The 16,906-nt window shown below is 42.8% G+C and overlaps 1 protein-coding gene across 2 annotated transcripts; it reads left to right on the forward strand.

Moving 5' to 3' along the window:
- Nucleotides 1-4,965: 4,965 nt before the first annotated feature.
- Nucleotides 4,966-14,318, forward strand: eno1a (enolase 1a, (alpha)). Of its 2 annotated transcripts, none has more exons than XM_069688978.1 (12): nt 4,966-5,075; nt 7,546-7,640; nt 9,538-9,633; nt 9,790-9,848; nt 10,598-10,667; nt 11,427-11,560; nt 11,680-11,902; nt 12,347-12,544; nt 13,101-13,302; nt 13,413-13,521; nt 13,656-13,714; nt 13,842-14,318. In XM_069688978.1, the coding sequence occupies exons 2-12, from the start codon at nt 7,556-7,558 to the stop codon at nt 13,903-13,905; spliced, it is 1,299 nt and encodes a 432-aa protein (XP_069545079.1). In that variant the 5' UTR covers nt 4,966-5,075; nt 7,546-7,555; the 3' UTR covers nt 13,906-14,318. The 2 variants fall into 2 exon arrangements, with proteins under 2 accessions (XP_069545079.1, XP_069545077.1); XM_069688976.1 differs by lacking the exon at nt 9,790-9,848 and adding an exon at nt 10,117-10,175.
- The last annotated feature ends 2,588 nt before the right edge of the window (nt 14,319-16,906 follow it).

Genomic DNA, 16,906 nt, shown 5'->3' on the forward strand with positions numbered 1-16,906 from the left:
AAAATCCCGTAAAATTGCAAAATTTTATTTCTACACATGTTCAAATGAGTTTTAGATGTGCTGGTTGCCAGACTAGCTGTTTCCCACTGTCTTCAGTCTTGTGCTAAGCTAAGCTAATTGGCTGCTGGCTGTTTAAAGACTCAACAGCCGTATCACTCTTCCCATTTACCTTTTGGCAAGAGAGTGACTAAGCAGATTTTACACTCACACAATAATTCCATCACAAATCGTCTGAGGACAAAACAGACATGAAGTTCATATTTTGCTTCCTTATCTGTTTTTACAGTCTATGTATTTGTGTTTTCAATCCTCTGCTCATTCAGAATATACAGTGGTGTGAAAAAGTGTTTGCCCCCTTCTTGATTTCTAATTTTTTTTGCATGTCTGTCACACTTAAATGTTTGAGATCATCAAACAAATTTAAATATTAGTCAAAGATAACACAAGTAAACACAAAATGCAGTTTTTAAATGAAGGTTTTTATTATTAAGGGAGAAAAAAAATCCAAACCCACATGGCCCTGTTTGAAAAAGTGTTTGTCTCCTAAACCTAATAACTGGTTGGGCCACCCTGTTGGACTCGGGCTCATGCCAGTACAAAGCCAATATGTGTCAGCCCCCAGTCCTGCGTGTTCTTTAATGAGGCAATAGCAGAAGATGTCAGGCTTCAAGATGTTTATTTAACAGCAGAATAATCAGTGTTACAGAGCTCTGGGTCCAGACTATGTTTCCCTGACCGCAACAGAGTATGTGTCAGTTCACAAAGTCTGAACTCCTGACTGTCCCTGACCCAGTCTTCTTATAGTACAGGAACCAAAAAGTCATGTGTGGTGATGTGTCCTTTGTTGATTGGTCGAGGTGGGCCGTCTTGCCTTGTGGGGACGTGTTGCTCAGGTCAGTAACTTATTCCTGTTTTATGACTCGGAAGAAAGAAGAAAGACAGGAGGTGAAATTAATGGTCGTGGTTGTTATAATGCACAGCAGCATGCTGACCCCAACAGGATCGCTGACCTCAGCAGTATCGCTGACCTCTACAGAAACAGCCTGTTGCATACGCCTGAGGATTAATAGTTGATTAATACGAGATTGTATGTAATGAATATAATATGGCATACATATATAGTATTATTATAAGCAAAGACTAGCATAGGATAGCACAATTCCCCTTTTGGTCTCCAATAGGAGACCAACAATCAGAAGAAAGAAAGAAAACACAAATTAACGCAAAAGAGACACGAGTGCATACAAACAAACCCTACACAACCTGCTCCTCATCATCCTCCGCCTCGTCCATCATGGCGGCCGGCTCTCCGCCCAGGAGCAGGGGCATTTGGTATGGGGGAGGGTCGCCCGTCCTCTCCACAGTGGCCACGATGATGCGGTTGCACAACGACCTAAGGCAGGGAACACAACAACAGCTGCACAAAGCAAAAGCACATAACATCCCTAACACCGACAGAAACACAGATACAACAACATTCTTCCATTTACCAAACCACCCGCTAAGCATGCTATCCAGGGGATTGTCAATACCTGACATTTCATGCATTTCCTGGGAGAGCGTCTTGAGGCCTTCTAGGGCCTCTCACGTGGTTTTCTATCATAGCTGGTAGAAATGGATGCCATCAATGGGTCAGATGTCGCTGCATCTGTTTCTGTCCACAGTGAGTGAGACCATGTGCTTCCTGTAATGTACTCTGTACCAGGCCCGGTGGCGGAGCTAATCTACCATCCGGGGCTCTCCACAATCCATCCTGTTTTTTGGCTCCTCTGTCCTGCCATACACTGGTGTCCCATGGAGAGGCCTTGGCCTGTTCCTTTCTTATCATGTCTACATCACACTGTGGCAGCATGTCCTGTATTGTCCTGTCAGTTTGCAACATAACGTACGCAGCTCCATATCCTGCCGCTCTCTTGGTAGCCTGGTCAGCTTGATCATTGCCCATTGCAATCCAGGTGTCTGTTCTGTCGTGTCCTTTACACTTCATGATAGCCACAGCTTTTGGCTTCATTAGTGCCTCCACCAGTCTTTTCTTTTTTTGGTTTTTATTTTGATACCTGTTGCTGGTGGTTGCTCCGAGGAGGAGTGTTTGTCTCTGTCCTCACTCTCTCTGTCAGCTTCTTGCGGTGCAGGCATGGTGCTGGTCTGCTGTATTGCCTCCTTTGCTCTCAGGAGGTGGCTTGACTGTGTGCTGTCGCAGAGTTTCATTTTCTTCTGCACTGGTAGAGTCCTCCTGCTTCCCTCTCTGGCTACCACACCCAAACCCTCTCAATCTGTCCGTGATCTTTGCATCTTATAAAATCTCTCGTTTTCACTGTGGGTTTGTTTGATTTTTCCCACCTTCATTGGGTTAAGAAGCAGCGCGGCCCAGATGGACTGCTGTTTGTGCCCAGTATTGGCCAACATAACACATAACCTTACAGATAACACATACTATTTCACACACGCACGCGCGCACACACACACACACACACACACACACACACACACACACACACACACACACACACACACACACATACAGTGGTGTGAAAAAGTGTTTGCCCCCTTCCTGATTTCTTTTTTTGTTTTGCATGTCTGTCACACTTAAATGTTTCAGATCATCAAACTAATTTAAATATTAGTCAAAGATAACACAAGTAAACACAAAATGCAGTTTTTAAATGAAGGTTTTTATTATTAAGGGAGAAAAAAAAAATCCAACCCCACATGGCCCTGTGTGAAAAAGTGTTTGGCCCCTAAACCTAATAACTGGTTGGGCCACCCTTAGCAGCAACAACTGCAATCAAGCATTTGCGATAACTTGCAATGAGTTTTTTTACAGCGCTGTGGAGGAATTTTGGCCGACTCATCTTTACAGAGTTGTTGTAATTCAGCCACATTGGAGGGTTTTCCAGCACCAACTGCCTTTTTAAGGTCATGCCACAGCATCTCAATAGGATTCAGGTCAGGACTTTGACTAGGCCACTCCAAAGTCTTCATTTTGTTTTTCTTCAGCCATTCAGAGGTGGACTTGCTGGCGTGTTTTGGATCATTGTCCTGCTGCAGAACCCAAGTTGGCTTCAGCTTGAGGTCACGAACAGATGGCCGGACATTCTCCTTCAGGATTTTTTTGGTAGACAATAGAATTCATGGTTCCATTTATCACAGCAAGTCTTCCAGGTCCTGAAGCAGTAAAACAGTCCCAGACCGTCACACTACCACCACCATATTTTACTGTTGGTATGATGTTCTTTTTCTGAAATGCGGTGTTACTTTTACGCCAGATGTAATGGGACACACACCTTCCAAAAAGTTCAACTTTTGTCTCGTCAGTCCACAGAGTATTTTCCCAAAAGTCTTGGGGATCATCAAGATGTTTTCTGGCAAAAATGAGACGAGCCTTAATGTTATTTTTGCTCAGCGGTGGTTTTGGTCTTGGAACTCTGCCATGCAGCCATTTTTGCCCAGTCTCTTTCTTATGGTGGAGTCATGAACACTGACCTTAACTGAGGCAAGTGAGGTCTGCAGTTCTTTGGATGTTGTTGTGGGGTCTTTTGTGACCTCTCGGATGAGTCGTCGCTGCGCTCTTCGGGTAATTTTGGTCAGCCGGCCACTCCTGGGAAGGTTCACCGCTGTTCCATGTTTTCTCCATTTGTGGATAATGGCTCTCACTGTGGTTCGAACAGGTGTGGCAGTAATCAGGCCTGGAGAAATTGAACTCACGTGTGATAAACCACAGTTATGTTTTAACAGGAGGGGGCAAACACTTTTTCACACAGGGCCATGTGGGTTTGGATTTTTTTTTCTCCCTTAATAATAAAAACCTCCATTTAAAAACTGCATTTTATGTTTATTTGCCACTGTACATTCAGTGAACAGCAGGGTTAATCACAGGAATAATCACTGCAATATTTCGATTCTTTTTTTCTTTGAGGTTGAGACTGAGAATCTGTTGGGCAATTTAAAGTCAATAAATTCCTCCACCTTGTGTTGATAATAAAATCCATCTGTACTGTAATGCCTACTTGTTGCTGTGACATTTTACTGGGTAGATATGGGCAGCAGATGGCGCTGTTGGATGAGTCCAGCACTGACAGCCTCAAGGTCACTGCAGCAGCTCGACTCTCATCTGGCTGTTGCTCCTGTCAGATCTGCTACTGGTGCTGCTGCACCCACTGCACTGCGCAGTTGCAGAAACCCCACATCGTGTGATGATGATGATGATGATGATGATGTCTGAGGGAAACCCTTCTCTCAAAAAAAAATATTCTGAAGCTTTCCAGTCAGCACTAATTTGACCATTTTCAGATTAAACAATTCTAGATTTATGCAACAAATTTTGGTTGAAAAGTGAAAGTTATTCGATGTCTACCATTTAGACGACCCCAACTGATGCTTAGAAGACTGGTTTAATATAATGATTAAAATCCTTTTTAAATTACTTTTCTATTATCTCTTTCAGCCGGTTTCAATCTGAACTTCTCATCATCTTTTCATACGATGAACAAGCATCGTTTGGTGTGGGTCGCCTCCTGTATATAAAAAAAAAAAGAAAAAAAAATATACATCTTTCTGTTCCCATTCATTTAATGAAATTCGTGATGGGGAAAAAGAAAGTCACTGCCGGGAAACGTGACCGCAGAAGACACGTGACCAACAACGAAACACTGCATTGGAGATTCCTGCCTGCTTCTCTGCACGTACTCACATCTGCGTCATATTTCCGCATACTGCCTCTTTAAGCCTACCAACAATAAAAAAATAAATTAAAAACACATTTCCCATCATTCACCTCATTTAAAAAGCATTCTTCCGTCTCTGTATACGTTGCATTTATCAACGTTATGCTCCACCTGAGATACAAAATGCACATCCCCCCCTTCATTTTGGATGTCTGAGTACTAATGGTGAACGTGCATCTTTCCTCGCGCCCCTCTCCTCTGCCTCGTGAGCCCTCCCCAGCCAATGGCGTTGCGCCGCTTCTTCCTGATTCCCTCCACTTATCATCGCGCCAGAAGCGTCACGACCGCCTTGTCTGCCTTCCTGAACCAGAGAGACACAGCACCGTCCTTGCACACAGTTAGGCCGGAAAGGTAACTTTGGTTTAATTCTTTTTTTATTATTATTTTTTATTCCTTCTTCTTATTTGCTCGTTTTCAGGCAGGACACGAACTGTTAAAGATGTAACGGGGTCTATCCAGAGATAGTGTGTGTTAATGTAAACTACTTTTCTTCTTTTATAATTGTCTACACGGTGTCCTTCGTCCTCGACGTCCACCTCCACGTCCCATTGGTAGCTTAACCACTTTGAACGTTTCTTTCTGATTTGTTTCAACTTTAGTTCATAGTTTCGTGGTGTGTAGCCCACCGTCTATTTTTAAACCAGGCCGTCAGCGAGCGAGATGTCTGTCCATTTAGAGCTACAGCGTGTGTGTGTGTGTGTGTGTGGGAACAGGGAGTCAAGTTGCAAGTCCCACTTAGAGACAGACAGAAAGGCTTTCCCGTTTGTTAAAGAAGGACCGTTACTGTCCTGTCTGTCCATCGTCCCCGGGGGGTGGGGACGTGACGGTATTTCAGAGACGGTCACAGCCTGCACATACCACTGGCTCAGAGTGGGTGAGCTACCAGTTGCTTGCAGCAGCAGACAAGGAGGAGGTGTGTCCACTGGAAAGGAAAATTACTGTGCGCGAACTTTAAGGTCATTTCTTTGTCACTCGCTGTCCTACTCTTACTAACACACCTCTGGGGGGTTCGTTTACTGCCATCAAGTCTGTGGTTTTGAGGTTAATTGAAAGCGGTTTGAAAGATATCTGTCTTCGTGAATGTTAATGCAGGTCGTGATTTGCTGTTATATGTTATTCAGCCCACCGTTTAGGTCATTCTGATGTACATGTGTAAGGCTTACAAAACATATCAAGTGTCTGTCCTTTATTATTTATTTATCTGTGGGTGCCATTTTGTGTTGCCGACTCACTTGCTTGCTCTCCAGTGTTTGCACTCATCAGGTACCAAAAAAAAACCGAACAAAAATAATCCAAAATTCACTGGATTTATATTATCTATTAACCTGCCGGTTACTATCTGTGTCGGGAAATGTTGAAATATATAACGTCGTCAAATTATACAGTCATCTTCAAGCACAAGTTCTGCATGACCAGTTGTCCAAATCCCATTCAGTTCATGACCGCAAAAGGTAAAACACTTCATCATACTTCAAATGGTTGAACATTTTGGTTGGATAGATTTGTTCTTGGAAAATGACTTGGAATGAGTATCCAAATAGCTGCAAGTTAGTGAGTTAATTCACTGATAATCAGACATGTACACTTTTGCCTCGTGTTGTTATTTCTGTTACTAATATTGTGAAGTTCAGTAGTGCATGTTATCAGTTCAAATTTGGTAATTTACCAAATACCAAAACCAGGCCTTGTGGATAATTTACTTCAAGAAGTATTAACTGACTAACAGTCGAAGTCTAAATGTTGTCACAGCACGAGCACCCTCAACTAAACTGTAATAGGAACTTAAACTTGGCAAAATTTCTATATCTTTTGAAATATGTTACTAAATCGATTAAGCGAGCTCACAAACCTGACCAGACATTCAGAGGACTCTTCACCTACTTGACAGTTTTCATGACTCCGTGTCCCCGAGTCCTAATTGACATTAAAAAGGTTTTAAGGTTTGACACGCGGCTCCAGAAAATGTTGAATAGGCTATTTCTGTTTGGCTAAAGAGTAGGTTCTGTGTGTTTGTGTGATGTTTGCCTCTCATCTGCACCCAGTGGCAAGTTTCCTCACCAGGAAGGAGGCTGAAGTCTAAATTCAGTCAGGGGCTAAGAGTGGGTTGATAGATGAGCAAGGCAAGTCGCTGGATGTGGGGCAGCGTAGATAAAACAATTAAAATCAATAGCATTGCAGGCGTCATGACCAGACTGTCTGGCTTAAAACCGCCTCTGACCTTCACTGCTGAGGGATAACTGGGCCTCCATGAGATTGCACCACTACTCAGGCCTGTTATTCTTATCAGAGTAGTGACGCTTGAACAAATAGAAGCCAAACACGTATTGTGCCAAGTCATTCACTTATTGTTAGGTACAGCGACTTTTCAACATGGCTATCAACAGTTATTACTTCATTGTTTGACAGGAGTGCAGTTTTGCAAGTATTCTACAAAGCTGCATTGTATTCTGATATATTAAGTAAACTAAATGGAGCTGCAGACATTTTGTTTGTGCTGCAGAAGCCACGCCTTTCTGTGACTTCTGTTACTAATATCGCTGCCGTCCAGGCCAGCCCAGGCCAGTCGCTTCAGGTGGTGCGCACAGTTACTATACATGTTTCAATAAATAATCCATGAGATGATTTATTGCTGCGTCGCCAAACTCCATCGTTGAATTAGATTGCTTTTATTTGCGAGTACATGTTTTTTTGTTGTTGTTTTGCCATCTCACCGCGCTGACTCCCAAGCTTTAACTCGTGAGTATCATTGCTGGGTGTCCCGTCTGCTCGACCTGTAGAGCAGCTCTGCAGTGATGCCTCTTGCCTGTCGTTTCATCCACAGATCCAGAACCATGTCCATCCTGAAGATCCACGCTCGCGAGATTTTTGACTCCCGTGGCAACCCCACTGTGGAGGTTGATCTGTACACTAAGAAAGGTACGGTATGGCAAATATGCATGTTTTAATGTACTGCTTCACTGTGCGCGCAGCATCTATTACATGTCTGACCTCCCTGGGAGGCTGATCAATTGCTCTTACTGAGGTTTCCAACATTTTTTCACCTTAAAGGGTTCTTTGGGGAAGTTTTTCCTCCTCTGAATCAATGGACTGAGGAGAGGAGGGTGTTGTACACTGTACAACTTGCAAAATCTTTTGGGGAAAATGAGAGATTTGCGATGGACTGTATAAAATCGACTTGACTTGTACGAGTAAGAAATTGTGGTCAATGAAAACATAACTATCTCCTCAACAACGCCTACTAAATATTTAACCCGTATTTGGACTCATTCATAACTTAAACATGAAATTATTGCCCACTAATTACGATGCTGCACTAAGAAACATCATATTTAACACTCAAGTTTGAGAAGTAACTCTTTTGTCATTGGATAGTTGGAAAGGTTTTGGATTAGGATGGTCAAGCCGGTGCAGACTCTCGGTTGCCCAGCGCTCCTGCCAGGTCCGAGAGTAGAGTAGATCAGATCAGATGATGTATGTGTGAAAATAGCTCCTGTAATAATATCGCACTGCCTGTACAGCACTCTGTTACTGTAATGGTTCCTGTTTGGGAGCACAGATAGCTAATACAGTAGGTGCTTCTAGCAAACCTGTAATTCGAGTTGAACCCTTGATAATTCAGGCAAAGTAGAGGTGTCAGGCAAATGAAATGTACAGTTTGCTTTCCTCGGGCCATTTGCACACTAGTTTACACAATGCTGCTGCGGATAAAACATTTAAACCCTGCGGTGGTTGACACCCATGCCTGAAGCTTTGATTAATTTATTAAATTTACTAATGGCCTGACCGTGTTTGAAATTTAACGGCGAGCTTTTCTGTTCTGAGAGCTCAAACAAAGGAATAGCTCAACCCGATTAAATGTCCCGAGAATGTTAATGAAGTAACCTGAATGTCCACTGACATGGAAGTGAGTGAAACGGGCCACACCGCCTTGAATACTTTGGCTGGAAAATCGCCTGACCTATTCTGCAGCCCTGCAGTCTTTTCATTCGTTTTGGATGCTTGCTCCAGTTTGCTGTAAATAGTACTGTAATAACCTTTGACAGGATTCCCTTTTAAGTCCACCAGGCATGTTTTGACATTGTTAACATCACAGACCAAAGTGAGTGTGCTGCACCCAGAGCCAGCATCCTCCAGCTGCAGCCAGCTGATGTCTTGATGCAGATTATTTTTTTTATTTTTTTTTAAGCCTGAACTCAGAGGCTGGACGGGGTGTCTCTGCCCTCCTGCCCTAAGCCCTAAATCCCCAGAGGCTCACACCATTCCTGCCGCTCCAGTGGGAAAGCTAAATATATTTGTACTCGGCACTAATGTCTCTTCTCTTGGGTGAATCCAAAATGGCTATCCTATGTGAGGGTGTGGCTTGGTGTCCTGTCAGAGATGCACTGCACATGCTCAGTTGGCAGCTTGTCTCCCCCTGTTACATCACAGCCTTCTGCATCACAGCCAGCGCAAGCTGTACTTCTCTCTCTGCACAGAAAACTGGTGGACGGCATCGCTGTAGTAGGGGATGCTTTAAGCTGATTGGATGGCAAACCTCAGTACATTTTACTCACTGTTGCTCATTGCATGACCAAGCAGCCCCTCCTGCACTTAATGTCCAAACCAACATGTTCTTGTGTGCAGATTCTTTGCTGTATAAATTGTCACAGTAATCCCAGACTTAAAGTCAGGAAGTCCGTCGTCATGGTAATGGCTCGTGTTAAAATTACACTGCAGCATTGATCAAACTGCTGTCAGTCCTTTTAGTCGTATTTCTTGGACATGACACAGCACTTCTAAGTAACAAATGCAAAACGTCCTCTGTGTCTCCAAGGTCTTTTCAGAGCTGCAGTCCCCAGCGGTGCTTCCACCGGCATCTATGAGGCTCTGGAGCTGCGTGACAATGACAAAACACGCTACATGGGCAAAGGTAAGCCGTCTCCGTCGATTCCTCCTCTAAGCGTGCCGGTTACCGCCATCCTTTTGTAATCGTCCATGTCATTTCAACACGACTGCACACTCTGCTGTCTTTCCTCATCTCTTCCTTCCTCATTTCCAATTCTTCCGTTTCTCTTCCTCCTGTTAGGAGTCAAAAGAGCAGTTAAATATATAAATGAATTCTTGGCTCCTGCTTTATGTAACCAGGTAAATAAAAGTGTGTAACAACAGGATGACATTTTGCTGTGCACAGCAGCATGAGGAGCAAGTTTGCCTTTGGAAACTAACCTCGTCAGGCACCAGCAGATGCTCGCAGATCTAAAAAGAGAAGCCAAAAATAATCAGTGACAAAATTATTATATAATGAATCATTTACACATTCGCACAAGATTGGATGCTCTGTGGTCATCTGTGTCGTCTGCGCTGCATGGTTTTCTTCTGTCCCGGTCAGTCATGGTCTGCTTGTCCCTTGCAGGTGTCTCAAAAGCAGTTGATCATATCAATAAAACAATTGCACCTGCACTGGTTAGCAAGGTAGGACCATTTATTGTTTGACTAATATTTCTGTGTTCTCGTGTCAAAAACTTTAAAATAATTGATCTATTTCTTTCATTCTAAATACATGTAGAAACTCAATAGGAAATGAATCCACAAAAGTAGAATTTTTTTCAGCTGTTAGTTCTAAATGGCCGACCGTACTTTAAAACAAGAGATTCTATAATACCTGTTAGTTGTTCTTTCGAGGAGTGATTTACATCGTTGTAATTTTGACCTTTTGTATGTAATTAATCTGATTAGCAGAGCTTCAGCTTCATGATTCGGAGATGTTTTGATAACTGTAATGTGACTGGAGTGTGTTCCTCTGAACTAACTAACTAAAGTTAGAATTTAACTAGTTAACGTTCATCCGCTGCTTCCAGTTTACGGTGTATTTTGTGGTGTTATTTCTCATCCAGGATGTGAGCGTCATTGAGCAGGAGAAGATCGACAAGCTGATGCTGGACATGGATGGCACAGAAAACAAGTGTAAGATGCTTTACAAATGTTTTATGATGATATTTTTAACAGATTCTTGCATCAGCGTGATGAAGTATCAACATTTTGTCATATTTACTGTGTGGGATTGATTTAACCAAAACAAAATTCTTGTCTGGTTATCTGCGCCTGAAATCGATCATAAAATCTTGATTTACCAATTGACAATATTTACCCGTCGCCATTTTAACGAGTCCCTGAATTCAGAGGGTGGAATTTGCCCATATTTAGTAGGGGGGGGGGAATCCACAGTGGCCCGAGAAAAGTAGTGTCAACGGCACACGCATTTCTTTTTGCTAACAGCTTCCACAATGCAGCCCTCCACAGAAAGTTGCCCTTGTGCGACTTTGCAACTGTACATGTAATTAAATGACAATGATCAATATGTCTTAGAAATCTCAATTTACTGCTCTCTAGAGTAAACTGTGGAACATCTGCGATGACTTAAGTGACCAAGTGAGCAAGGGACTTGATTTTTAGGATGCACACGTTACCTTGTGTTATCAACGTTGCTGGAGATTAATAGAGTTTAAAATAAACGTCACATTTTGTAATGCAACAGAAAAGTGAGCAACATTTTTATTTTATTTTTTTCTGTCATGCATTATTGATTTTACCCTTAAAGGCTCAAAAAACAGTCATATTGTTTGAAAAAGAAAAAAAGAATATAAGAAGATTAGTATTTGATAAATGCAGTCTTGAAAGACCTTCACACAATATATTGAAATGTCCGTGTCCACCCTCTTTCAGCTAAGTTTGGTGCCAACGCCATCCTGGGCGTCTCCCTGGCTGTGTGCAAGGCTGGTGCAGCAGAGAAGGGCGTTCCCCTCTACCGCCACATCGCTGACCTGGCTGGCAACCCTGAAGTCATTCTCCCTGTTCCTGTGAGCATTATAATTACAAGTCATGTCCCAAAGGCTTTTAAGAGACTAAATGATGACAATAGGACAATCCAAAGAGTTGTTGGATGTTCCGAAACCCGATCCTCTCCGCTTCTCTTTAGGCTTTCAACGTCATCAACGGCGGCTCCCATGCGGGCAACAAGCTGGCCATGCAGGAGTTCATGATCCTCCCGGTAGGAGCCAGCAGCTTCAAGGAGGCCATGCGTATTGGTGCTGAGGTCTACCACAACCTGAAGAATGTCATCAAGGAGAAGTACGGCCAGGATGCCACCAATGTAGGAGACGAGGGCGGCTTCGCCCCCAACATCCTGGAGAACAAAGAAGGTGTGAGAAAGAGTTAGAAACACTGCCGTGCATCAATAAGAGTTTGATTACAAGCCAGCAAAGATGAGATGCCGCCGAGTAAACTGTTCTTCAAGGCGACACGTAAAGGACGACCATCAGAAGCTTGTTACGGTGTTGCTCTGACTTGTCCAAAGAGAGTGTCTTGAAAGCAGTGCATTCTTAGACCTTCCAGAGTACTTCACTTATCATGTCATTCAAGGGGCTGACTTATGTTTTCTAAATTAAGGCCTCCTCTCGGCACCGAGTACATAGACTGCCACCCCTGACTCCAGTGTCAGGTCAATGTGCTGATAGTGCAAATGCCTCAGAGTTGCAGAGTCCTCATCAGTGACTCATTTTGCATGAATGATTGTTTTGATGTTACGATTTCTGGTCACAATTTTTTTTTCACCGTACTATGTTGTTGTTGGTTTTTTTTGTCAGCTCTGGAGCTGCTCAAGAATGCCATCGGCAAGGCCGGCTACACTGACAAGATTGTTATTGGCATGGACGTGGCTGCCTCCGAGTTCTACAAGGCTGGCAAGTACGATCTGGACTTCAAGTCTCCTGACGACCCCAGCCGCTACATCTCTCCTGACAAGCTGGCGGAAATCTACAAGGGCTTTGTCAAAGATTACCCCGGTGAGTTTTTAATGCATACAGCCCGCGAACTCTCTTTTTAGTCCAGTTGTTACCGCTCCAAGGTGCAAAGATTTCAGAGTAATAAAGTCATTACTTTAGTAAACGCAAGAATATGGCAGTGTGAAGAACAAGTAGCTGAATTACAGTTGTTGGTTTTTTTCTTCCTCCTACATAAATTGTTTATGCTTGTAGCTGCAACTGTATGAACTGCTGGTATATATGAGGAAGAAAAAAAAACAGCATGTCAGCCTCTGGTCATACCCAGAATAGTACAAGCAGAATCATTGATGCATATTCGGAATATATCTGCAAAATTCAATGATTTGCTTTACTCTCCTTGCTTTCACTTGTCTTCAATGATAAACTACTGAAGTTAGCAGCTAGCTGGTTAGCATTAAGTAGTGGAGCATTTAGCAGTTTGCTTCTGCTGCCCCCAAGTGGCCAAGAAAGTAAATAACTCCAGGAGTAAGGTTTCTATAAATAATAATTGTCGACTGATATGTTTTAGTTTTTGAACGATCGTACAATTGCCATCTCCCTCCTCCCGTCCTAACAGTGGTGTCCATTGAGGACCCCTTTGACCAGGATGACTGGGAGGCATGGACCAAATTCACAGCCACCACCAGCATCCAGGTGGTGGGCGACGATCTCACCGTCACCAACCCCAAACGCATTGCCAAGGGCGTGGCGGAAAAATCCTGCAACTGCCTGCTGCTCAAAGTCAACCAGATCGGCTCGGTCACAGAGTCCCTGCAGGCGTGAGTGTCCGCAGCACAGCGAGCGACCACACTTGTTGCCAAAATACAAAGCAGTAAATCAAGCAATCAGCTAGCTGCAAGGGTTTAATGTGTCTTTGTTTTTCTTTCAGCTGCAAGATGGCTCAGAGCAGCGGCTGGGGTGTGATGGTCAGCCATCGCTCTGGAGAGACAGAGGACACCTTCATCGCTGACCTCGTGGTCGGTCTCTGCACCGGACAGGTAAAACGGCTGTTTGAAGTTTCTGTCAGCTGCCGAGTTGAGATTTTCAAAGACGACAATTCAAACTGTACTCTGGTCGTTGCCTTTTTGACTGCGGCTTTGGTCTCAAGTGTCATTTGAATTCCTTTTCCCAGATCAAGACAGGTGCTCCTTGCCGATCTGAGCGTTTGGCCAAGTATAACCAGCTCCTCAGGCGAGTCCAGAAACATGCACTTTACTTCTGACGGTTTGAAAATAGCTCCGTCGCGTGTTTACAGCTCCAAAAAAAACCAAAAAAACCGTCCATGTGACTTAACAAACCGTCTTCACTTTCCTTTCAGGATTGAGGAGGAGCTCGGCGATAAGGCCCGTTTCGCCGGCCAGAACTTCAGGCACCCCAAGTGAGCGGGTCTTCCCCCTCAGACCTCCGCGTGTTCATTGCTCATAAATAATCCACGCTAGGTCGCCTGCCCCGTCTGGAGAGAACACCGCTGAAATCCAAGTTCAAAGGTCTGTGGCGAAGTGAAGCGACGGCACGTCCTGGTGCAGCCACAGTTCAGCTCACCCTTAAACGATGCTTTAGTTCCCGAATAGTGTTGGTTCCTGTGTTTGTGTCTATGTAACTGCGAGAGATGTTTTTGTTGAGCTTCTCGTGAGTTGTAGTGATTCTGGTCCTCTACCGAGTATTTGAGCTACTGTAACTTTAGTAAGGCTCTGTACTGTAAAGAGTACTGTATGTGCAATGTGTTGCATCTGAAAAAGTTCTTGTGTTGCTGTAAGCGTTGGCAGAAATATGTAATAAATAATATAGTTTGAAATGTTCGGCCATGTCTTTTTTTTAATCCACATTTACACGTTTTACTTTGATATTTCATTGTAAAATAAGTGACGGCCACTGAGGGGACCAGACTAGAAAGATTCATATCATAATTCATAAAGAATATACAGCTGTCCTGTAGATAAATTGAGACTATCTACAGTAAAAGGCCTCCGCCTCAGAAGCTGCTCCTGCCTGTCTGAAAGTGTGTGATGTAATCCGAGAGGCAGAAACACGAGCTCAGCGCCGTGGGACACCATTTCTGTCCCCCTTGGGTAAAAGAATCCAGAGGCTCTGTGCAAGCTCTTTTTGTACCGAGCCCTGCCAACATAAATGAGGGTCTCATTCACCAGTGCTGTGGTACCAGTGGGGATTGCCAGCTGGGTCTGTGCCACACCAAATTACTTTGTGTGAGCCCTGTCTGAACCTGCCTCCGTTGTTTATCCGTCACCACAGAGATGTATAACAAATCACGGGTACAAAGACACTACCCATCACACATTACAGACTGTAAACGCCGATCAGCTGCCGCAGATTTCGCTCAGCAACAAGTAAAAGGAGTTGAATCTTTCTCACACTCAAACTGAAGGCCTCCGGTATTTTTTTCTTTGACACCTGCTCCATCTAGTGATCAGATTGATGCGGTGCACTTTACTGACATTATTCAATGTAGACAAGAAAATAGCAGCCGGGAATGCCGACTACATGTTTTTACTGTATATAAAGCAGTGAAATATCAAAGTTTGCTTTATTTAGCTTCAGCAAAACCTTTGGTCATATTTCGTAAATGTATATATGGACAGGTGGAAAGTAACCAAGTAGATTTACTAAAGTACTTAACTTGAGTATTTCCATCCTTCTTTATATTTCCACTCCACAGAATTTCAAAAGGAAAATATGTACTTTCGAATCCGCTACATTTATTCTTCAGATTTAGTTACTTTTATGATGAAGATTTGACACAATATGTAGTTCGCCAAAATCAGATTTATCTGATGTCCCTGTATTAAGCATCAGTTCACAGTAGCTCCACCTGCAGCAGCTACAAACATGAGCACATGCTTACACACTGATGCTTCAATATTAGTAATCTAATGATGTCATATATAATCATCAGTCAGAAGGAGCAAACAAGTACTTTCCTTTAATACTTTAACTACATGTTGCTGCTAACAGTTGTGTACATTTACTATAGTATAGTATTTTCCATGCAGAACTTTTACTTGCAGTGGAGTATTTTTACAGAGCTGTATCGGTACTTTTACTGATAAAGACCAACTCCTGATGCTGAATGAGGGCTAAACATACTGGCTGAATAAAAGTTAAAAATTCAAACCACTTAAATAAGTAAACAAAACAGTTTATCTTTAGTTCCAATTAAAAAATAAATCAACTCAATGTTTTTCAACCAAAAGCTTTTTGCACAAATTAGGGCGAGAATATGCAATTATTTTCTAAAAGAAAGGGTCTCGTTTGCTGCTGGTAGAAAAAACACATTGCATACGACAAAGGAACAAATGTGCTGCTGTCTGCATCTGCAGGCTCATCTGACAGTAGAACTAATTAACATACAATAAACAGAACAGACAACTGTGTCCACTGTGTCTGTCATTAATTACAGGTCTGAACCAAAAAAAAAAAACAACAACAACCCAGATACATGAAGAATATGTAAAACCCAACTGCTGACTTTTGATACTCCAAATACATAATTCCCATGTGGAGCAAACAGTGAGGACGATTGCTATTCTATTGTATTCTATTCTATTCTATTCTATTCTATTGTACTCCGTGGCAAAGGTGTGTAACGTTTGTAACAACTTTATCTCAGTTGTGAACCCGAACAGTGTCTCTTTTATGTTTCATGGACTATATTTAGAGTTGCAATGCGCTCTCATCTTCCAAGAGATATTCTATTCTATTGTTTTCTCCCCATCCTGACATACCCTTATTTTCTATTGTATTCCATTTCACAGTGTTCTGTTGTATCAGGTGATACAAATGTTTCTCATACATTTATGCATAAACCCTAGATTTACCAATTCTATTCTATTCTATTCTATTCTAGTCTATTCTATTCTATTCTATCATGGGATAAAATTATGTTACAACTTGTGCTGTTGCCTTCATATTCTGTTATTCTTTTACAGTGTGTTTTACAATAGAAAAAAATAAAATTTACTGTATATTCAAATATCAGAGGAATAATTCTATTCTATTCTATTCTGTGATGATATCATGTTATGTTGTTATATAGTTGTCTTCCAAATCTGTAGTTTATTTGTATTTTTCAAAGTTTTTTTTCAAAGTTTTTTTTTTTTTACAATTTGCTTTACAGTAATAAAATATATATATATGTGACTGTATATTTAAATTCCCAGAGAGGAACTCTACTGTGTTATATTTCTCCGGGCTCGCTGTCAACCCAGATGCGGTCGAGGGAGAGGTGGGGGGGGGGGGGGTTTGTGAGGACGACGGTGCCGAGCAGACACCACCACCACCACCACCCTCCTACCCCACCCCTACCCCCACCCCCACCGAGGAGGACTCCCGGTGTCAGCGGCAGCCGGATGTTCCCAGGTTCGGCCA

The sequence above is a fragment of the Brachyistius frenatus genome, unplaced genomic scaffold, assembly GCF_029030835.1.
Source record: "Brachyistius frenatus isolate BFR_SWC_R1_liver_20210118 unplaced genomic scaffold, ASM2903083v1 Contig_6, whole genome shotgun sequence".
In the NCBI taxonomy this organism is placed as follows: Eukaryota; Metazoa; Chordata; class Actinopteri; family Embiotocidae; genus Brachyistius; species Brachyistius frenatus.